General features: G+C 36.3%; 1 protein-coding gene across 3 annotated transcripts in view; it reads left to right on the top strand.

The window, feature by feature from the left end:
* The window catches only part of LOC144972646 (tRNA-dihydrouridine(16/17) synthase [NAD(P)(+)]-like), a 79,761-nt gene that overhangs the window by 16,990 nt on the left and 37,773 nt on the right, over window positions 1-24,998 (top strand). Inside the window, exons 2-5 of one of the 3 annotated variants that reach the window (XM_078914124.1) lie at window positions 1,143-1,186; window positions 17,452-17,706; window positions 18,869-19,034; window positions 19,540-19,652. In XM_078914124.1, the coding sequence (XP_078770250.1) occupies window positions 17,455-17,706; window positions 18,869-19,034; window positions 19,540-19,652 (531 nt within the window). In that variant the 5' untranslated portion in view covers window positions 1,143-1,186; window positions 17,452-17,454. Of the gene's footprint in view, window positions 1-1,142; window positions 1,187-3,763; window positions 3,960-17,451; window positions 17,707-18,868; window positions 19,035-19,539; window positions 19,653-24,998 lie in introns of those variants that run through there. The other 2 variants (XM_078914125.1, XM_078914123.1) reach the window with 2 other exon arrangements.

The following is a 24,998-nucleotide window of genomic DNA, read 5'->3' on the forward strand; positions in this document are numbered from 1 at the left end:
GTAATATCTTGGTGGACGATTTTCACGGTATGGTGAAAATAGCCTAACATTTTCACCGTACGGTGATAATGGTATCTTGGTAGTTAACAAACTTCGCGGCGTTTGTCTGTGTTGAACCCATGACTTCAAGAAGTCGGGGGTAGCGGCTCAAGATAGACATAGAGATTGAAATCACTATTTCTCGAGTTGTGAATAGCTCATACTCATACAGTAGAGCCACACCCTCCCCGGCCAGGGGTTGTTGTTGTACCAGAAAGGTCGCGGTTTCGAGACCCCATCGCCGCCACGAAATTGGAAAGCTTCATCGGTAACTGTAACCAATTCTGAATCCGCCATCCCGCCTGTATTATTATAGCTTTGGGAGGCCTTCCAAAAGCTCATCATGCCGAATATTCGCTCCTAAGAAAAAATACAACCTAGTACCTTTAACTACCCCTAATAGAAAAAAAAAAAAACAAAAAAAAACAACCCTAGGACTGCTTTGCACTGCCTTTCAATACCTCACAAATCAGAATGGCGGCCGAGAATCAAAACAATGGTCAAATTAGGAAATTTAAACTTTCACAAATCTATCAAGGTTTGTTCTATATGATGACAAATTGAATAAATAAACGTCTGACAAAAGGTCCAAAGTGAAAATACAAATTGAAAAAAATGCTATAACGAGGAGCTTTCGGGAGGCCTCCCTTGTTCTCAGCAATCTTTTTCTTTTCTTTTTTTAACTGGTCTGCACGCAAGAAGAAATGATGTCGGGTCGAATTCTAATGGTCTGGATGCAGAGGCACATACGTCACAGTTAGTATCCTGGCTTCTGATTGGCTAATACATACGGTGAAATTAGTCTGTCATGCTATTATCACCGTACGGTGAAAATAGCCTAAAACACTATTTTCACCGTACGGTGAAAATAGTCAGTCCGTTTTGATAATTGTGACTGTGATGTGATTGACCGACGTGCACCGAAAAAAAAAAACAACGTTTCCACCATAACAGCAGTAAGAATATTGATAAAAGCTCTTTGAGCACGTTGGGTAGATATTGCGCTATATAAAAGTTCAGGTTTTAAAATTGTATTACTGTTGTTTGTCTTTTGACTTTTGATGAAAACGGTACCGGTAAGATTTATTTTAATTTTATTTTAGGTCCAAGTCCAAGTAAGATTGAAATTCGCCTTTGAAATTGAAAGGTTAGATTAGTTTTTTAAAAAAAATTTTTACATTTTTTTTTCAAATGTGGCTACGCTGTTTCTTTCCTTTTTTTCTAACTGGCAAGCTATGGGAAGCTCTCCGAAAGCTCCTACTCCTACATCCCCAGTTTTCTTTGTTTTTTATAATATTCTAGTAGGGGATTTGGGAGGGGGAGAACTTTTATATATAGAGAGCCTCGCCTTTGGCTTACCAACCTCCGTTGAATGTCCAATTCGCCTTGAGCACGCATTCACGTAAAAGAAATACATTTTTTTTAAACCTACCTCTGTTTCAAAAACTAGCATCTTTCAACTTTCTAAGAAACCCTTTGATTTTTCAGAACTTTAGTTCGTTAAAAAAATACCGGCCAATCTGACCCGCTGAGTCGAATGAAAACGAAATTTTGTTGTTTACACGGTTTAAAGGAAATGCCGTAAATAAGCTTTCATTGACTTCCTGTGTTGTTTTTACTGTGTCACATGACCATTTTGAGAAATTTGTCGTCTGCTACAAAGAATTAGACCGGTGGGGAGTAGATATTTTCGTTGGAGCAGAAAAAAAAGTATTATTTCTTGTACTTTTATAGAGGACTAGGGTCCACAACGGCAGTCAAGTTGATTGAATGAAAGGAAAAGGGCCTTTTTTATCCGCCGCCACCACCACCACCACCGTGAGAGTGGGGGGGGGGGGGGGGGGGGAGGAGGGCATGAAGACTAAAGGGAGACGTGTCGCTTGGTGACGTAGCCGTAGAGCATGTCAAGAAAGCTCGCTGGTGTTCTTAACCCCTTAACGGCGAAGCTAATTTTTTGCTTTCAGATAATAGTTTGCTTTTATCTTTATTGTTGTTAACGGAGAATACAGCGTTTCCACTAAGAGTATCGCAACTCGGACTTCAATTATCTATAATCATTTTGCCGTTACTTGTCTTTTGATGAAAGAAGATGTGGTGTTAGGTCAAAGATCGAATTTCGCCCCTAAAAGGTTGCATTGCTACTGGGTTTGCTCTCTCCCTCTGCCTCCCCACCCCCCCCCCTTTTTTGTTTTTTTTTTTTCTTCTTGTTTTTCCAACTTAGTATCGTTGATTGCTATTTCTTTTTTTATGATTAGCAAGTGCGGTAGTAACCTCACAGGATGCTGGAGTACTGCAATTAACCCTTTGCAAGTGACACTGATTTTATGTTTTCAAATAATAGTCTCATGTATATTATTTTTTAACTCAGAGAAAAAAAAACGTTTCCACCATAAGAGCAGTAAGAATATTGATAAAAAGCGCTTTGAGCATGTTGGGTGGATATTGCCCCTATATAAAAGCTCACGTTTTAAAATTGTATTTCTGTTTTTTGTCTTTTGATGAAAACGGTAAGATTTTATTTTTGGCCCAAGTAAGATTGAAATTCGCCTTTAAAAGGTTAAGTTGTTTTTGTTTTTTTTCAGGTTTTTTTTCTTTTCAAATGGCGATACGCTGCTTCTTCCATTTTTTCCCCCAACTGGCAAGCTATCGCTGTACTTACCCGCATGTGCACACACAAAGGATACATCTAGGTCACAAAACGATACATCCAGGTCACAAAATGAGACAACTAGGTCACAAATCAAGACATCTCTGTTTCGTTTGTGCCAAGATAGCAAAACAAACCGGGCGTCTTGGAGTTCGAAAAACCTTTCTATAAAAGATTTGGTATTTGCAAGACCCTCAGAAACCAATTCCCGATACAGCTCTTGTGCACGGTAACTTATGACCTTGATTTCTTTTGTTCCCACCCCCACAATCCCACTTATTGTGTGTTATAGACAGAACATAAATAGCTGGGCTGCCACATGCGTGACTAAATTGGCCAAAGAGAGAATCCATAGTTTGGCATTAGACACCCATTACCCGAAGTCTTGGTTTTTAATCCTAGCCTTGTGAGAGAGAGAAACAAATCAATTATACATGTATTTGCAAACAGCAGAACATTTTCATATTACAATGAGATGGGACGGGGAAGGGATAACACTATGACAAGAGAGAGAGAGAGATGGGGGGGGGGGGGATGAGAGGATGGTAAGGGGGAGTGGGAAAAGATGAAAGAAACAATGGGTTGCCTGATGATGTAGATCAAAGGAGTGTTACAGTTACAGAGGTGCTTCACGGTGCGTACTTTGTGAAATTTTAACCTCTTACAGTGACACTGATTTTTTTCCCCTCCAGATTGCTTATGCAGAATAAATCGTTTCCACAAATAGAACAGTACAAGCATAGAGACTCACTCTCTCTCTCTCACACACACACATGAGCGCGCGCGGCCAAGACAGCGAGGACCATCCATTGCTTGTTTTGCAACGGTAAACCAGTGTACGTAGAGATCCTGAGGCTAGATGCCCCGTTACCGTGTACGTAGGCACTCCCCAGAAAAAAAAGAGAGAGACACACACACACACACACACACACACACACACACACACACAGAGTCTCGCATCCGCTACAAACTAATTTTGAGCACCAATTTTTACTGCACTTATGCACCAAATTGCATACCTATCTAGGGACACTTTTTTCCGTATCTTTTTCTCAATAAACTTTTTTTTAAACCTTTGTTTTGTTTTTGTTTTTTTTGCGACGGCACCTTGTAAACAGATGTAAGCCTCCACGATTTCGCGAGGAATGAATCATGAAAAAAATTTACGATATAATTTCAAACACAACTTTTGAAATTCATCAAGGATTGTCTAGTATTGAATGTTTTTTTAATAGAAAACAAATGCATCTTCAAATCTAAACTGCTTTTGACGGTAAGCGTTAAGTTCTTTTTTTTTATTTTTCTGTCCAAACGAATGATTGTAAAGACTAAAGAAGCTAAGTATTGGTAACACCGGCGCAGCTCTCTATACTTTTTTTTTCTTTTAAAGTTTCCCCCCTCCCCAACCCCCTACTAAAACATAAAAAAACAAAAAATACTGGGGATGTAGGAGCTTTTGGAAAGCCTCCCCAAGCTATCGCTGTACTTACCCGCATGGCTTGCACACACAAAAGGATACATCCATGAGACTCTAGGTCACAAATCAAGACATCTCAGTTTTGTTTGTGCCAAGATAGCAAAACAAACCGAGCATCTTGGAGTTCGAAAGACTTTTCCATAAAAGACTTGGTATTTGCAAGACCCTCAGAAACCAATTTCCACCACGAGAGCAGTAAGAGTATTTTTCAACTGGCTTCAATTAAACTATAATCGCAAAGCTTGTCTTTTAATGATAGTATTAAGACTAAGATCTGGAGTTTGGGTAGTGTAAGATTGAATCTCGCCATTAATGGTTAAAATTGTTTTGATTTTTTAAAAAATAACACACGAGCGCACGCTCACGACAGCAAGGACCATCCATTGCTTGTACTTGTATTGCAACAGTAAACCAGTTAACGTTTACGTAGATCCTGAGACTAGATGCCCCATTACCGTGTATGTAGGCACTCTCAAAAAAGAAAAAAAAGAGAGAGAGGAACACACATAAATAAACTTTTTAGAAAACCTTTTGGTGGCGCAGACATGGGAACTGACCTAACCCCCGAGGATTTTGCGAGGAGCAATTTTTCTTCTACTGGGCCGGGAAAAATAAGAAAGGATAACAGAGAGGACTCACGTCTCATCTTTTGATTGGTCTATACGGTCCCTGTCCACATTGATACACTCAAAAGGCAATTGAACTGGAATCAATCAAGGCACGTCTTTCTCTCCATCAAAAGAAAGAATTACACCCTATTTTATCCACAATCAAAAGATATACTAAATTGGCATTGACTTAAAAATAAACAACACCAAACGATAGAGTAATTCCTCCTGAAGAAAATAAGACATAAATCATCTCAAAAGTCAAAAAAATCGGGTCACAGCCACTAGGCCATTTATCAGCTCTCTGCTGGAGTGCCAAATGGACGTTTACCAAAGTACCTACTACTACAACAACCTCCACATCATTATCAAAACTATAGCAACCACCCCTACCTTTACATCATCATCCTCCTCCTCATCATCATCTCCACCACTGCCACTACTACATTCCACCATTGTCTCTAAAATTCAGATTTTCAAAAATGATGATACCGATAATGATCAGAAGAAATAAATGGGGGGGGGGGGGGGGGGGGGGGGCTAGGATTTTAAAAAGTGGATTTTCTTATAATAATGATGATGATAATAATAATAATAATAATAATAATAATAATAATAATAATAATAATAATAATGTAGTTTATTTATATTTTGCGCCCAATCCTCTCTACGATAAAGCTCTAGGTTTGTAGGCTACTACTGCAAATACAGAACGAACCTGAACAAAGCATTTGCCCTACTACTGCAAATAACTGAAATGAATGCTATGTACTATATTTGCAGTACTGATTTGCAGTACTACTGTGAATAATGAAAACAAACACTGTCTGTCACAGTAAAGGTTGTTCACAATTATCTTATTAAATTTTATTTTATTAAGAACTGAATTCATCTCGCTCCAGTTATATTTCGGTAGGCTTAGATAAACTTTGCCTTCTAATATTAGATCGTCTTTCCTTTTATGGCCTTCCCTCGAATTAATTTTTAATTAGTGAATACTTTTCGTTCTACATTCTGTCACGTAGCCACTTATTATAAAAGCTGATAGGTCTAACATTCTACACTCACTGCTGATAGGTCTAACATTCTACACTCACTTCTCTCTACAATCTATGCCTGACGGCCAGCCGCTCCATTCCTCATATATATTTGAAGATTTTTATCTTTTGGTACTTTGTGGATATTTTATCTCCACCATCAAGACGCCGGAGCTTTTACCTTTGACTGTGTAATCCTCAACGCATTAAGGATCAAACCTGAGCCCGCTGTCGAAGAAAGATATAAATAACCCCTTCCCAACTGCCTGGAAGTGGAACATTACAAGCCTGAGCCCGTTGTCGGAGGAATATTTAATCCACGCCTTTCAACTGCCTGGAAACGTAACCTTACGAACCTGACATTATATCATCATAAGTTACGTAATATATTCACATTTCTATTTGTAAATGCCACAATCGCTATTTATCTCATTTAATTAAATTTCATCTTTCTTTTTATTTCATCTTAAACAAATCGTTAATTGTTTTTCATTTATAGTAACTAGTAAATTATGGGGCCTTATTCTACATATCTTTATGCATAGTCGAGTAGCTCTTTACTCACTTGAGACCATGACAATTTGGAGGGGTCACATATAAAGAATTGAATTTATTTAGTTACATATATCTATTTCATCTAACTTTAAAGTTTAAATTGTAAAACTCTTAATTGCCCCACTTGATCATATTTTAATTGAACTCCCTATTTACAGGATTAATTAAATTATTTTTTTTTTTTTTCATTTCTTTATTTAAATGGAATAGCAATTTATCCATTCATTCTTTCATTTAAATTGAATAGCATTTTATTGATTCATTCCATCATTCATTTATTCATTTATAAATTATTCATTCATTCATTTATTCATTCATTCATTCGTTTATTCACTCATTCATCCAATCATTCATACATTTATTCCTCCATTCATTCGTTCATTCATACATTATATATTCATTCATTCATCTATTCGCTCAGTTATTCATTCATTCATTCATTCATTCATTCATTCCTTGTCCACTTTGTTATTATATCACTCATTTCATTCTGTTGTTTGCCTCATTCATGAATTGTTTTCAATATGTTTACATTCCATAACGATTCATTCACCTATCATCCAATCACTCAGTGTTGTGAACACGTTTTGTAACTATTGTAAAGCTTACCGATTTTTTATTGTTTTGTATTTCAGACATCACTGTTAAACACTCTTCAATGCCTAATTACAATTGTTGAACAACCATTGAACAAGAGAGAGGTCCCAGCCACGAACTGAGTTGGTAAATATATCCTTCATTATTCTCTTTTACATGAGTTGGGCATCACATAGTAACTATAGACATCGTGATTTGTTTTGCATAGTGATTTGTTTTAAATACATTTTTGACATATTACTGTTACCGAAACCACTTATATATTATGTTCTGAAAAGTTTAGAGTACACGTGGTTGATACATTGTTATCGACACAAGTCATACTAACTCCGCATTGTATTGATACATTGCTTTATAAGATATAATGATAAAAGTCATCAAATTCAACATACATAATAAGTTGAAATAAGAGAGAGAGAGAGAGATTTCTAATAATAGAACAGTTCATTCCAGTAAGTGTTAATAAATAAAACAGTCAGTAACAGTATCCTGTCAATATAATATATATAAAATATCGTATCTAATTTATTGCAACATGGAAGCATATAAAAGATACTTAAGTCTCGCAAAGGACTTGGAAGTACCCCAGGAAAGAATATTTTCATGGTGCGAAGAGAAAATAAAAGAAGAAAAAGAAGAAAGAATTCATAGAGAAGAAAATGAAGACAGAATTCGAAGAGAAGAAAACGAAGAAAGAATACGTAGAGAAGAACGAGAAGAAAGAGCCCAAGAAAGGGAACTAAAAAGACAGATAGCTTTAGCAGAAGAAGAAACCAAAAGGACCCAAATGATGCTGGAAATTGAAAAAAACAAAAACCGGTCATGAAATAAAACATAATAATGGTGATGAGTTCCTCATGAAACTTCCCCGCATGCCAACCTACGATGAACGCTCAGACTGTCTAGAATCATTCCTACACCGATTCGAAGTTCAGGCTAAAGGTTATCGTTGGCCGGAAAGCAAATGGGCCACAGCCTTGATTAACTGCTTATCTGGAGAACCGCTGGAAGTTTTCTATACCTTAACAACTGAAGATGCAGATGACTATGGCAAAATTAAAGACGCTCTACTAAAAAGATGTAGATTAACGGAAGATGGTTACCAGGAAAGGTTTCACACTGCAAAACCTGAAAGTGGAGAAGACTTTAATACATTCGTGAACCGAATTACTCAATTTTTAAATTGATGGCTTAGTTGGCAAACGTAAAACAAGACGACTTTGCAGGCCTTTACTATCTAACGCTGAAGAATCGAATCTATCAAGCTTGCAACCCAGATTTAGTCGCATTCTTTAAAGAAAGAAAGCCAGAAAACTTGGACAGATTAAAAATCTACGCAGAAAACTTTAACAGCGCACATCCCTTGACACCCCTTTGCAGAACATTAAAGGAACCATACTACGCTGCCGCTGCTCAGAGTCCATGTACACCTAAAGTTCAGTACTCAAATAGAACGAGCTGATCAATCACTCGGAACACGCAAGTGAAACAAGATGATCATAGTAACAAACCATGGAACAAACAGTTCAATAGAGACCATAGCCGATCCTATCAAAACAAAGCAAGAAATAGCACTGACAATAATATCGAGTATAAGAAAAACAACAAACCTATAATTAAATGCCAATATTGTGGATTGAAAGGCCACACAGCAGACAAATGTTACAAAATCGTGGGATATCCAAAAGAAACTGCAAATGCATCACTCCAAACTAGTGCAAATAATCAGACACAAGTAATGTCAGGAGAAAATATAAATGTGTATTGCGTGAAAGGTATGTCACTTTTAACACAAACTCACAAGTCAGGATCGCTATTTTTTGTGACGGCAGAGCTAATGGAACTGATTGCAAAATTTTGAGAGACACAGGATGCAGTACAGTAGGAATAAAAGCATCTTTGATCAACGACGAAGACAAAACTGGAAAAACAGTACAATGCATCACATTCAGTGGCACAGTCGAAACCTTTGAAACAGCTAATGTGTACATAGAAACCCCATACTATACAGGAATAGTGGAATGCTGTATACTTCCCAATCCCGTCGCTGATGTTATTGTTGGCAATATAAAAGGTCTTAAACAAAACCCAACAGGTGTGAAAGAATGGTCATTAACTCAAGAAACAAGAAATATGACTAAGACAACAGAGAAGCCAATGACCATTTCTCTTGAACCACAACAATTTGACAGGAACACGTTCATTGAAGAACAGAAAAAGGACCCGTCTTTAACATCATATTTCAATATCGCAAACAAAGGGACGAAATCAAAAGTTGAATACATTATTGAAAAAGATATTCTGTTCAGGTTACATAGGAAAAGAAACAAAATAGCTAAACAACTGGTCACGCCGAGTATTTACAGAAACAAAATCCTTGGAATAGTGCATGATTCAATAACTTCTGGACATCTTGGAAGCTCTTTCACATTGACGAGAATATCCGAGAATTTCACATGGCCTGGAATTACTAAAGACGTCCGAGAATATGTGAAATCGTGTGACACATGCCAAAGAAGAGTCGCAAAAGGCAGAATACTGAGATTGCCATTAGAGACAACCCCAGTTATTGAAAAAGTTTTTCAAAAAGTTGCAATTGACATTATAGGCCCTTTAACAAAATCAGATAGAAACCATACGCACATACTAACACAAGTCGATTACGCAACCAGGTGGCCAGAAGCGATAGCACTGAAATCAACTACATTGGATCACATAACTGAAGCATTGATGACAATTTTTACTAGAATAGGCATACCAAATGAGATACTGTCGGACAATGGACCCCGATTTACATCACATATGATGCATGAAACCATGAAACTCATGGGAATCCAGCACTCATTCACAACTCCCTACCACCCCCAAGAAAATGGTCTTTGTGAAAGATTTAATGGCACTCTGAAGAATATGTTAAGAAAAGTGTCAGCAGAAAAACCAGATGATTGGGACAGATACTTACCAGCAATCCTATTTGCATTTAGAGAAATACCCCAAGAATCGACAGGCTACTCCCCATTTGAGTTGATGTATGGACGATCACCTCGCGGCCCGATCAACGTAGTAGCCGATATTTGTAAAGGGAATGAGGAGGACAGTAATGAAATTATGTTTGCTTACGAATATGTAAGAAACCTTAAAGACAGAATAGAGGACACGTGTAAGCTAGCACAGGAATCCGTCAGTAAAAAAGCAGAGAAATACAAAGAATACTCTGATCGCAAAAGCAAATCAAGAAAATTTGAGATTGGTGACAAAGTTTTAATACTCTTACCAGATGACTCGAGTAAACTCTTAGCTACATGGAAAGGACCATTCAAAATAATAGCAGTAAAATCTAATGTTAATTACGAGATTAAAATTAACAACACAACAAAGACATTCCATGCAAATATGCTAAAAAAATATTTTGATAGAGACACAGTGTCGCAACCTATGTTTACTAATATCGAAGCTATAAATGCAGGATTAATCATACCGTTGGTCATGGGACACAGACACCCGAGACAAAAAAAAAAAAAAAAAAAAATCGCACAATTGCAACCACCTAAGACAAAAAAAGAAGTACGCAAAGTACTTGGGCTCCTAAATTTTTACAGGAAATACATTTACAACTTCGCGCACATCGCAACAACAAATCTGACAAGGAAAGGGTCACCGAACAAAATTGTTTGGACAGAAGCGTGTCAGAATAGCTTTAATCAATTAAAGGCATTACTCTGTTCAGAACCAATTCTTAAATTACCCGACATGTCAAAAGAATTTGTTGTAAGAACTGACGCGTCTGATAAGGGCATCGCAGGCGTACTATTACAGGAGCATGAGGGAATTCTAATGCCTTGCTTATATGCAAGCAGAAAAATATTGGACAGAGAATCACGGTACTCTGTAATAGAGCGTGAAGGACTGGCCATCGTCTTTGCTTTAAAGACATTCAGCAGATATCTACTGCTAAAAGAGTTTGTGGTCGAAACGGACCATAAACCACTCACGTACGAGGGCTCTTTCAGAAATAACTGAAAAATGCCCATTGCTCAGCAATCAGTGGAGATGTTTTAATTCTGTAAACGACATGATATTCCTTATTTCCTTACAGATATTCCCAAAAATTATGAAGTGCATCATTTTGCACAATGAATTTCTAGACGATTTTAAATATGGCGGCCCACCTTGAAACTTGGTCAAAGGAGGAAATCAGAGCTGTCATACGTTTTTTCAACGCCAAAAGTCTGAATCCTACCGAAATTCATAAAGAACTTCAGAGTGTATATGGTGAGCCTGTTATAAGCCGTACACAAGTCTATCACTGGTGTAATTTGTTTGAAGCCGGCCATTCCGACTTGACACACAGGGAAGGGAGAGGGCGTTCGATAACTGCGACGTCAGAAGACAATGTGAAGCGAGTTGATGAGCTTATTCGTCAAGACAGGCGGTTGAAACTTCATGAAATCGCAAGCAGTCTTGAAATTTCGGAAACTTCTGCCCATAGAATTGTATTTGATGAACTTGGCTACAGAAAAGTCAGCGCAAGATGGGTTCCTAAGCAATTGACAATCATAAAGAACAAAGATTGGACATCTTCAGGGAACTTTTGAGAAGAAGCAAGAGCTCACGCAGGGTTCACGGGCATACTGCCAACGCCGGCGGAGACTTTCTAGGGTACGACATGACTTTTCTTGACAGCATAGTCACCGGTGATGAGACTTGGTTGCACCATTACACCCCAGAAACAAAGCAAGATTCGATGACATGGAAATATCCATCCTCACCTGTCGCGAAGAAATTCAAAGTCATGCGGTCAGCAAAGAAAATAATGGGAACTGTTTTCTGGGACAGTCGTGGTGTTATTCTGTTCGAAACCTTACAACCTGGAGAAACAATCATTGCTGCAAGGTACTGCCAAACTCTTGACAAGCTTAGGGAGGCCATTCGCAGAAAGCGCCCAGGGCAGTTGACCAACGGGGTCATTTTGCAACACGACAACGCTACACCCCACAAAGCACGAGTGACGCAAGGTTGGCTAGAGAAATATGGATGGGAGATTTTGCCACACCCACCACACAGTCCAGACCTCGCACCATCTGATTATCACCTCTTTGGGCCACTGAAACGTGAGCTGGCAGGAAAGCGCTTTGATGTCGATGAAGAGCTTGTTGACCATGTGCGGAAATGGCTACAAAACCTTGACGGAAATTTCTTCAGAGAGGGTATCTATTCCATGGTGCGGCGTTGGCAGAAGTGTGTCGACAGACTTGGCTGTTACGTAGAGAAATGAAGGACGAGTCAAGGTATGAACACGTGCAAGAATTTTGTTGATAGCATAAAAAACGCGGATTTTACAGGCATTTTTCGGTTAATTATGAAAGAGCCCTCGTACATAAGAAATAACAAAATGAATAACAGTAGAGTACTAAGATGGAGTTTGTTTTTGCAAAATTACACTTTCAGTATCTCTCACATACCAGTCTGTGAAAATATCCACGCCGACCTACTTTCTCGATTAGTGTAAACACATGAGAAGGGTATAACTTAACCCAACTACCTCTTATGCATACTGTTAGTTACCTCGCAAATTATGCCAAATCAGAACGCACAATTTCGATAATTTTATTTGTAAACATGATGACCCAACTTAATGTAACATTGAGTATTATTTGGATATATATGCCATACCCATTCATGATTTGGGAAATCTTCTCTTTATCTATTATTGTTATGAATTTTCACTCATTATTGATTAATAATAGAAATGTCAATATTTCATTTACATTTTCATTCATTTCATTCAGTAAATTACCTTCATATCATCGACTTAAATCATGCTTCATTGCCATCACTATTGTTTATCACAATGATTTGTAATCACATTGCCATCATGTTGTTCATCACAATGATTTGTAATCACAATCTTTCATTGTTATTGTCACCCATTCATATACCTACGTTAGTATAAACATTTCCATGTCTAGTTAATAAATAGGTAATTTAATTGTAGCACAAATCATAACAATGGATTAACGCTAGAGTATCATGATAGTAAATTTACTTCCGTTTGTAAAATCTATCTTTCCAATAATGGTTAAAGAGTATATTTTAAACGTGGGTGGGGGGTGTCCAGTAAAGGTTGTTCACAATTATCTTATTAAATTTTATTTTATTAAGAACTGAATTCATCTCACTCCAGTTAAATTTCGGTAGGCTTAGATAAACTTTACCTTCTAATATTAGATCGTCTTCCCTTTTATAGCCTTCCCTCGAATTAATTTCTAATTAGTGAATACTTTTCGTTCTATATTCTGTCATGTAGCCACTTATTATAAAAGCTGATATGTCTAACATTCTACACTCACTTCTCTCTACAATCTATGCCGGACGGCCAGCCGCTCCATTCCTCATATATATTTGAAGATTTTTATCTTTTGGTACTTTGTGGATATTTTATCTCCACCATCAAGACTTTTACCTTTGACTGTGTAATTCTCAACGCATTAAGGGTCAAACCTGAGCCAGCTGTCGAAGAAAAATATAAATAACCCCTTCTCAACTGCCTGGAAGTGGTAAGCCTGAGCCCGTTGTCGGAGGAATATTTAATCCACGCCTTTCAACTGCCTGGAAACGTAACCTTACGAACCTGACATTATATCATCATAAGTTACGTAATATATTCACATTTCTATTTGTAACTGCCACAATCACTATTTATCTCATTTAATTAAATTTCATCTTTCTTTTTATTTCATCTTAAACAAATCGTTAATTGTTTTTCATTTATAGTAACTAGTAAATTATGGGGCCTTATTCTACATATCTTTATGCATAGTCGAGTAGCTCTTTTTTTACTCACTTGAGACCATGACACTGTCTACTATTCGCAGTATTACTGTTACTGCTGCACTGTCTCTATGGACACTTTCTGTGAATGTGTGTGTTCCTTGTAAAGCGCTTTGAGCACGCTATATAAAAGCTCAATTAAGAGTGTGTCAGTCTGTTTCTAGTATCCAGTTAGTAATTTGTTTCCATAATTCTAAATCTAAAAGAGAGAGAGAGAAAGATTTAAAAGAAAAAAAGGGGTGGGGCATTTATCATTTACAACACTCTGTGAATGACGGCAAAAAAAAAAAAAAAGTGGCAGTGCTAGGATTTTAACCCATAGCATTGATTTTGGCAAGCCAACTATGACAGATGTCTTACCCATTTGGTCATGCCATCCACATGAATGAAGACACAAATTGTCTATTTATATAATAATCTGCTATCCCTCGACTGATTTGTCAGTTTGGCAATTTTATACTCTTATTGGTATTTTATTAACTTTACTTATTTCAATGTTCATTGTGAAAGTTTTCATATTCTCAAAAGTGAATAAATGTTAAAAAGAGTGGAGTTTCAAAAAAGCATCTCTGTATAGGTATAATCAAAGATGATTATAGACAGACACTGTCGGGTTTCACTCGCCCATCATTATTGACAGTCAAGTCTGTGTATAATCATAGCATTAGTGATAGTGTTCATGTTGTTACAGACCTGCCAACCAGTACGATTAATCGTATTTTAGTACGATTTTTGGACCCTGAATACGCGGATACGATTTTAGTGGATTTAATACGATTTTCTTAAAGATGTGTGATGTGAATGATCTTGATAATACATTTGATGCATTGATACACATTTGTCGTACACCAACTGTTTTTTTTTGTTTTTTTTGTTAAAGGATGAAATAAGATTGAAATATTAATGTTGCCTAACGCGTTCATGGAGGGTGGGGGGTTAATTGGGCAGTTGGTCAGTTAGAGGATATATTGGGTTGGTGGGTTGTAATAAATTTTGTTACTTTTTTAGATGATTTAAATTAACAATTAAATACCTGATCATGGTTGGATGTGGAGAGTAGATAAAATGTGTCGTTGTGATTGGTGGATGACAGAGATCCTGTACCAATCGGTTTATTGATGATTCAGGGCTGTTTGTAATGTTGTTTAGATAAAATGTCTGGGACTGGTAGAGGTTTAGTAGGGGGGGGGGGGGGTGTTGGATTCTGAGGGTTTTGATTGGTGGTAGTTGGAAGGCTGCAGCCTATCAGCTGATCGGAATTTTCGAACTTCTGTATTATGGGGTTATTGTGGAAATGAGGTTAGGTTTAGGTTTTAGGTCGGATGGGGGTGGGGGGGGGGGGGGGGGAGGTTTCTGAATTGCTTCTGTTGTTGGGATGTTGAATACACGGGCCAATCGTCTTGTGGGTTTATTAATTGTTGTGGTCGGTTGTTGTTCTTGGGCTATTGCTAAATTATGGGAGTAGATTGGAACTGGTGATGAAGGTGGTTATGCTTTTAAAAGGAAACTTTTGATTAATTTGTTAGTAACCTATTCCCTTGCTCCCTAAGGAGTCCAAGGATGGCCACCCACTTTCCCGCTCTCTAGCCGAGCGTCATTCGCTGCTTTAACTACTGTGCACGTGGTCTTTTCCTATGCAGCATTGGTTATTTTATTATTCTATGAATATGGTTAAGTTTTCGTTTAAGTTAGAATCATGACCATACCTTTGCTTTACAAAATTATATTTCAAAAACCTACCTCAATTATAAAAACTTACATGTTTCGAAATTCTTTGCAACATCTTGATTTTTCACAACTTTTGTTCACTTAAAAACATTTTTTTAGCTCATTTTTTTTATTATTCAGGTCTGTCAGACATTTCTTGTTGATGTGTTACAAGATCAGTTCTGAAATTAAGCTGTTCTGACATTCCTAAACGACTTTGATGATTATTCGATAATTTGACTTGCTATAAAATTTAAAAAGAAAGTTGAAAGTTGTAAGTTTTTGAAATTGAGGTTGTTTTTTGGCAAAAAGATTTCTCTTTTAAAGTGAACTCATGCTTAACTCCATGACTGCCAAGGTTCTCAGAATTGTAAAGCCGCTGACTGCTGAGGTTTATGCATGTTTTTGTTTTTTTTAATTCACCATGTTCACAATTTTATGATATTAAAACAGTTTAAGAAGCAAACAAACCTGCTTGTATTGTTCTTTCTAATGATACCATTTGTATTGTTGCATTTTGTTCTGGATTGCACAGTAATATTTTGAAAAGGAGGCAGTTTTGTGCCCAAAAAAAAAAAAGATTGAATTGGACCACTGTTCTAACTAAAAACTGGAAAAATTAATGTTCTTTTAACAGAAAACAATTACAAACATAATCAGAATAATAACTAAAACAAAAACAAGTAGTTCCATAATGATTTTCACTCGAGAATTACAAATAATTGATTTCATTTCTCAATTATGTTGGAAAACTAAAAGAAAAAATACCAGGTTATCTATTACTTTGGTCTGCTAGAAAGAATGTCAAGATTAAAAAGTACTCCATCATGTTTGGTATGAAATGAGGGATAAGAAAATGAACTACGTCGTCATCAAACTGCCACAATTCAGTCAAAAGTAGAAAAAATAGCAAAGTATGAAACCGAGGGGATTCGACCATGGCAGTCAAAGGTCAAATATTTTTTTAAAACATGTATTGGCCGTGGCAGTCAGTGAGTTAAAACGAATTGCCCTAAATGAGTGGATTGTATTTTGAGAGACCTCTCTTTAGCTTTTTACTCTACAGGATTGATCTGCAGTTTTTTAAGTAAATCCATAGCATAATCTATGGCTCATAATAAAGATTACAGCTTATTGTCCCTCATGTTAGCGTCGGCCATTATGATGTGATACTTGTCTTTACTCTTTTCATATATTACTCTAGCACCTTACAAGATTCAAATTTCTTTTCGATTTATATATAAAAGTTATAGTCCTTATGAGCCATCAGTCCATGAAGCAGTTTGTCCTAGTCTCTGTAGTGTTAAACTGATGGTTGTAATTACTTACTTACTTACGTATCCGAACCAGCGACCACCTGAGCTCTAGCCCTTCGGTCTTGTGCCATGACGTAGGTTGTAATTACTAGTTTCCTTCTGCATAAGACACTAAGGTAAAGTATTGCGTGGGTGGGGGTGAATAAGAATCTGCACCAGGGATTGATACTGTTCTACTACAGAGCTGTCAGGACTTTCTTCCTTTACTTGTTTTAATTCATCTCGATTGATGTTATTTTTTGCCCATTAACATTGAGTCAAGGAGGTGAATTTTTCACCAGTTTCTCTTTGTAGTATGTATCGTGTCTTTTGTTATTTATATTATGTATGAATCAGACAATTTAATCTTCAATTTAAGTAATGTATGTGTCATATTATTAGTAATGTTTCAACTATATGTTCATTTGGAAAAACCCAGATAAAGGAATTGTTGGGGTTTTTTTCTTCTCAGACTAAGCACAGAAGTATAGTTCTTCTATCTTTTACTTCTGTATTCCCGTTCATCAAGCTTCTCATCTTTCCTCATACTGAAATGATCCATGTTTGTTGCAAACACGGTTAAACTTTTCAAAAAGTTAAGCAAGCAATACTGGAAATTAGCCTCTAATAAACTTTCAATGTTTGTTTTTTCCTCCAGAATATGGATGATGAAGGCATTAAGCCAAAAAAAAAGAGTGGCTTCCAGTTTTGGAGAGAAGCACTGAAGTCTGCTAAATATGTTGTTGCCCCCATGGTTGACCAGAGTGAGCTTGCCTGGAGAATGTTGAGTAGGCGATATGGGGCTGATCTTTGTTACACACCGATGCTTCATTCGTGTGTATTTGCAAAAGATGCTAATTACAGAAAAGAATCTCTCCAAACTTGCGCTACTGACAGACCATTGATAATACAGGTGTGATTTCTTCCATTGCTTCCTCACTCATAATATTAATGTTTATTATTTACAATTTTTCTGGGTGCTATTAGTCATCAGCCATTACCAATTCCAATAATTTATCATATATTATCTTCTCCTTCTTCAGTTTGTCATCAAAGGTGTTCACATCAGATCAAGTTTGTTTTAGTATATTTATATATAATTCAGTTGAACATTTCACTCCCCGCACTTGTTTTAGTATATTTATATATAATTCAGTTGAACATTTCACTCCCCGTACTAAATGTATTTTGCTTTTGGTGAATGAATACTTTTTTATTGATTAATACGATTCAAAGAATTATATTTATTTTGTCTAAAATTTAAGACTCGTGAAATACTAACATAATTATGATGAAATTTTACTTTAAAATAAGTTATGATCTGATCAGAACTGAGAATATAAGTTTTATAAATTTGTTTAACTTCAGTTTATCTAGTGATTTTGATGGAAGTGTTACTAAGCAGCTGAAACAGATTCAAAAATAAAAAAGAATTTATTGCCATCTTCTCTATTTAAAAAACAAACAAATGACATGCTTTGAGGTTCAGCAACAAATAGGGACAGTCTCTTACAATATTTTAAAACTTTAATTATTTTAAAATAAATTTTTGTTGTATTTTTAAATTTTGTTAATAACTACCATTAGAAATGGATTTATATTATTTGCAAATATAATTAAAAACATGTTTTCAATGGGTTTTGGAATATGTAAGAATAGCTTAAAACATCATGGTTTGTACTTTTGTAAAGTACAGTACATTACTAATAATATTAAGAAGAGGCACTCATATAGCTCTTGATCAGTAGTATATGATTTATTGAGATGTGGTAACGACCCTCAATTTACTCTCTTGATATTTGTTAAAAGTCTTTGATATATCAAACCTTGTCTCTTCTACATTCTTTTTATCTCATTGCTTCAACTTTAAACATTTATAAGCAAATACTTTTAATCATTTGGTTCGGTTACGTTTCTTTTCTTTTTTTCTTTTCTGTGTGTGTGAATGGTCTTTACTATTAGTGTGAACCTTTTTCCATAGATGCATTTATTAATCATATATCTTTACTTTTTAAAAAAAAAAAACCCAAAAAAACAGCCCTTGCCAAATAAATTATTCTGTCGATCATTACCAGTTTTGTGCCAATGACCCTCAAATATTGCTAAAGGCTGCTCAGCTTGCCATTGATGAGTGTGAATGTGATGGCATTGATCTCAATCTAGGATGTCCACAAGTAATAGCCAAACGTGGTCATTATGGGGCATTCCTGCAGGATGAATGGGAGCTGTTAGAGAAAATGGGTGAGAACAGAAATTTTTATCGATCGAATTGTTTCAGTTATTAATCCTCACTTTTAGCAACATATCTTTTTCATATTTGCATCAAAGGATTCAATTGATGGTTTACAAACTTGTTTCAAATGAAGAAGGAAGTAATAGTTTGAGATATTAAAGTCATAAAGAAGTATTACATTTCTATTCAACTACCACGCTAAATAAAATTCAATGATGGAATATATAGTTAATTTGTTATGGATTATTTCAATGTAATTCTGGAGTCATCGATGTCATTTTTGAAATTGTGCAGGCAATGATTAGTAGATGGACAACTTTGTTTTGTTTTCTTGGGGGGGTTTTTACCAGTTAATCTAAATTATATATTCTGTAAAGTGGGATGGTCATTTTAATGGGTTTTCAAAATATCTTCATCATTCTCAACCAATACTAGCTTCTTAATGTTTTAAAAAGCCTAACTGGCACCACATTAACATTGTTCCCATATTTTATCTCAAATTGTATTTTTTAGTGAAATTGTGTCATGAAAACTTGAAAGTGAACATAACATGTAAGATACGAATCTTGGATACTGTAGAGAGGACTGTTCAGTATGCCAAAATGCTGGAAGCTGCTGGATGTCAGGTATCTCTTTCTATATTATTATTAATGTCACATGTCACACTATATGATGTACACTATTATTTCTATTTGAAGTGCTGTATGACAATAGAAAAAGCATCATCATGCATTGTTGATATTTATTTTCGAATTTGATGCTGAATAATTCTTTTGATCAGGATGAGCAGGTAGCTGCTTTGTGGTCTTATGGTGTAAAACTCAGGCTGCAAGGTCCCTAAATCGAGTCTCGCTCTGGGTGGCGCAAAATTGAGTCCTTTCAAGACTCTTTATTCACATTCTGTCACTGCACTTAGGTGTACAATGTAGCAATGACTATGAAAAATGTTTTTTTCTCTTTTTGATGGAAATTTTTGTCTAAAATCAAAGCCCTATCTCCACTGAGTTAAAATGTTTTTGAATTTTGAAAATCCATTCATAAATAAACAAGTTATGCAGTTTCAAAGGTGTCATTTATTTGGATGACCCGCAAAGAGGAAAAAAAGTGAAAATATGGGACGCTTTTTCTGCATTTTTTTCGACTTATGGCTGTATCTTGCTTAATATTGCGTACATAAATGAAAGAAATATAGAAGGAAAAGAGAAATTGGACAAGGGGACAAAGGTTACTGGTGGAACGTGACTTGGAACACAATAATTAAAGCCATGCTGAGATTGTAGATTGTATTGCAATCGAAAAGTTTTAAATCATAATTTCTTAAATTCATGTGAATTAATCAGTCAAATTATCAGCTATTTATTGAACCCAAACACAATGTCGGACGATAAACACCCCTCTGTCTGGGAAACCGCGCAGACATTTTGACTAGTCATGAACTTTAAAACGAGGTCAACCAATCAGAAAGCGCTCAGTTTGGTGCCAAATCGTTTTGAACTCGTATTGTGATTCGGGCTGTAGGGGGGCAAAATGGCTTCCTGTCTTTTACGAATGAAGTGCAGATTAGGATGGTGTTTTGTAAAATACGGGAAAAGTACTCGTCATATTCAAATAAAATTTTACAACTAAAAGAAGAAATGTTCATGTATTACCTTGTCAGCGACAAAACCTCCACGTCCGGTAATTTCAGAAATATTTCACTCGAAATCACAAAAACGTATTTTTATTAAATTTCTAGTGACCGCATGACTTTTGTCTTTTGACACGACGTTAAGTAACCTCTTCACTTGTCATCTGCCAAATTTCAATGACGTAATTAATTTTTTTAAATAGCATATACGAAACGGCTTCGTCCCATATTTAGTCGCGAATTTGGGCACTTCGTGAGCGAAAAAGAGGCCCCAAGATTTGTGCGGGATAGTCATTGCTATACAATGAATGCCTAGCCGGTAACAGAGTTATCTGTCAGTAAAGGAAAATCTATAATAGGACATCAATGTGTAGAGCATTGTTATGAATGTCAAGTGTTGCTATTGGCTTGGGACCTCTTGTAAACCACAATTGATCTTATTTAGTGGATAATGCGTCATTTTAAAGCTTTTTTTTTTGGTACCATCTTTTAATCATGAAAGTCTTATATTGATGAAGTCACGTCACGGAAAAAGGTGCCAAAAATGAACATTTAACTAATTACTTAAGATAAAGCAGACTTGCCAAATTGAAAACTTCAAATTTAGTAATTTTAATGTCAATTTTTAGTAATTTGACAAGGAAATTCGTAATTTCTGAAATTGTGTATGAACAACCACAATATTATTATTATCATTATTGTAGTAGTAGTAGTAGTTATTGTTGTTGTTGTTCTTCTTCTTATTATTATTATTATTTTTATTATCATTTAAGTATTACTAAGAATTAAAAATTCGTAATTTTCCATAAAATTTCGTATTTGGCCATGAAATTTGTCTAAAATTACGAAAAATTCGTAAGATTCGGCATATATGGATAAAGTTCTCACGGAGTAATTAATTCCTGCCGGAGGTGACTGGGTAAGGGGAGATTACTCTCTAAGAAATAACATGCATGAACATGCATCATAAACTTTTTATGTTACTTAAATATCAAGTTAAAGGCCTGATTTTTCTTCAATTTGATGCTGTATTTCTCTTTCTTTTCTTTTTTATCACTTTTTAAATGAAGAAATTTCATCCAGAAAAAAATTATTTGGATGCGATTTTAAAAAGCAACTGAGATTTTTTTCATACTCTAAATGCACTCAATAAAAATTGAAAGCATTAGTATGTCTCTGTACAGATTCAATTTCTTGACTTTATTTGATGGATACAGTTCACTCCACTTAATCACACACTCTACTTATACGCTAGATATTCCAGACAAACTGAATTATGTCCATATAATCGCTCCGCTTAATCGCTACACCTTGATTCCATCTTGATTGGAGAAAAATATCAAAAGATACACAAATAGGTATTGAAAATGTGTTTATCATTGAACCATTTCCGCACGTTAATTTCGTATCACTCAACAAAGCTTTCATGTCAACGCAATTCCACTGTCCCTCTGACCCTGACTAGGTCAGACTCGCAATACCTGTTAACTGACATCAAAGTATGGACAGGCTAATTGACTCAGCACTCGCTGTCTGAATCACAAGTTGTGAAATGTGATCGCAGTCCACCAAATCCCGTGTGTTTACAATTCTCTACCTGTGCATTGTTTTACTCTACTGGGCCGTGAACAATAAGAAAGAATTGCAGAGAGGACTCGGGTCTCATCTTTTGATTGATCTTCACGGTCCATGTCCACATTGAAATACTCAAAAGACAACAAACTGGCATATACTCAAGGCACATCTTTCTTCCCATCAGAATGTTGGCTTTCGAGATGGAAAGGTCAACAGAATGTCAGGTTTTTTTTAAAAAACATCTCGACAAACACGATGATGATGCCTTTTCTGCCAGCCAATGGAGTGATGAAGTTTTGAAACAACTTCTTCAGCAGTATGACTCTAATGACATTTACAACGCAGACGAGACAGGTCTTTACTTCTGTTGATTCCCCGATAAAGGCCTTTTCTTCAAGCAAGATGAGCTCAGTCGCGGAAACTAGGTGAAAGAATGAATCGCATGAATAAGAAAAGAATTTTTTTTTAAAATGAAAAAGAAACAAAGAAAAATACCCTTCTAATGAGTTTAATGTCTTGAACATGACAGTCCCAAGCCCGTAGAAAACTCAGAGAGGAAGGTCCTACATGAATGGCAAATGAAAGCTGGTGCTATACTGTTATTTTTAGCTTCTCCGTTTAATCGCTCACTCCACTTGAACGACACACTAGCCTGAACTCCCGAGGGTGTGCGATTAAATGGAGTCAACTATAATATGTTCTATTTTATTATGGTGAAAATAGAATTGTTTCGATTAAAAACGGTTATTGAGTTACAGTCATTTGAAGTAAAATCATCAAAATTACCTGCAAGAATGTAATGTAGCCAGCGACCACCTGAGCTCTAGCCCTTCGGTCTTGTGCCATGACCTAGAAGTTAGACGTCTTTTGTAGTTGATCCAGGTGACTATAAAGTGTGTTACTGATGCTTGGATTTGGTGGGAGGAATGTGCATCTCAGGTCTTCAAAAGGTTGACATTCAAGCAAGTGGTGTGTTACTGTTTCATTGGGGTGTTGACATAGGGGGCAGGAAGGGGATGTGTCTTTTGTAATTTTGCTTAAATGGTTGTTGAGCGGTATGTATTGTGTTCTTAGTTGAAAGATGATGCTTTGCTAGTGTCTTCTGAGCTTATTTAGGCAATCAGTCTTTACAGGAGTGGTCATATGGAAAACATACATCTACCCATCTACCGTGGTGCTCATTGCCCAACTGTTCATCCATTCTTCTCTCTTATTTGTTTTGATTATTTGTTTTGCTGTGTCTAAGGATACTGGAATTGATGGTTGTAAAAGTGTTGATCCGAGTCTGGCTAGTCTGTCTGCATTTTCATTTCCTGGTATATTTGAATGTCCCGGTATCCACTGGAGAGATAAGTCTACTCTGTGTGTTGTAAGGAATTCATCTAGTTGAGATCTTAAACTGTTGAACGTTGAGGAGAGTTTATCTAAATCAAGAGCTTGGAGAACCGATTTGGAGTCTGTGAAGATGACAGTGTTTTGAAGTTTTGAAGGGTTTAGCTGGAAAACAGAAGAGAGGTGTCGCAGTGAGGCTTCTATTGCAACTGCCTCTGCCTCGTAGTTTGAGCAGGAGCTTCCGCAAGAATTGTGGATTTATCCCAGGTTTTATCTGAGTATTCTACTACAAATCCATACCCAGCATTTTTAGTTCCTTTGTGGGCAGATCCATCTGTGTAAACATGTATCCAGTTGTCTGGGTATTCTTGTATTGTCTTCATTGCTTATGTCTGTATATCTGATTTGTTTTTATTTCTTGTTGTTTCTTCTACAAGGTTAGTCTTTATTTTTTGAAGTTTTAGTTCGGCATATGGAGGTTTTTGACTGATTAAAATAGATTTTTCTCTGTTTTCTGGGAGTCTGTGTCTTTCATTCAAGTTGTTAGCAATGTGTAGCAGGGATTTTTGTTTTAATCTTGTTCTTGGTTTCCATTTCTCTGCCAGAATTCTGTTTGGATGGTTTTCCTCTTTTCGTTTGTATCTTTCAACCATTTCATGCTGATTCTCTGCGAAGTCCAAGTGGTTCCACATTAGTATGTATTTCACATGCTGCTGTGGGTGTCGATCTCAGGGAACCGGAGCGAAGGGCTTGGTTTTGTACGCTGTCCAAGGTTTTGTGTGTGTTTTTACTACCTACATTTTGGAGGGCTAAATTGTAGTCCATGACAGAACGCACATAGCCTAAATAGAGTTGTCGAAGCGAGTTTGTGTCGGCTCCCCAATTAGTACTGGCTAGTCGTTTTAGTAACTGGAGTCTCTTTGTGGCTTTGATTTTTACATTCTGAGTGTGTTTGTTCAGAGATAGTTGTCTGTCTAACTGTATGCCCAAATATGTGGGGTTTTCTTCTTTCGCGAGTCGATGGCCTTGGATGGAGAGTGTTATTTCTTTCTTGGAAATAGGATGGCTCTTAGTAAATATAGAGTAGACTGTTTTATTGCAATTTACTTTTAACTTCCATTTATCACAGAAGGTGTTTAAGCTTTCTTAATCTTCATTTATTCTATTGGAGGCTATTGGTGGGTGCTTCGTAGTATACCATATAACTAAATCGTCAACATATAGGGCCTTTTGTGTCTGTAATACTTCTGGTAGATCATTTATAAAAATAAGAAAGAGAACAGCTGAGGCAGGATCCTTGTGGGAGACCTTCCTCTAATACTTCTCTGTTTGACAGTCCGTCATTAATTTTTGTTTGGATTGTTCTGTTACTGAGAAATTGTTTAATCCAGAAGTAGAGATTTCCATCAATTCCGTAGTCCATCATTTTTGATAACAA

The sequence above is a fragment of the Berghia stephanieae genome, chromosome 5 (genome assembly GCF_034508935.2).
Source record: "Berghia stephanieae isolate SIO BIC M18660-M18661 chromosome 5, UCSD_Bste_1.3, whole genome shotgun sequence".
Classification (NCBI taxonomy): domain Eukaryota; kingdom Metazoa; phylum Mollusca; class Gastropoda; order Nudibranchia; family Aeolidiidae; genus Berghia; species Berghia stephanieae.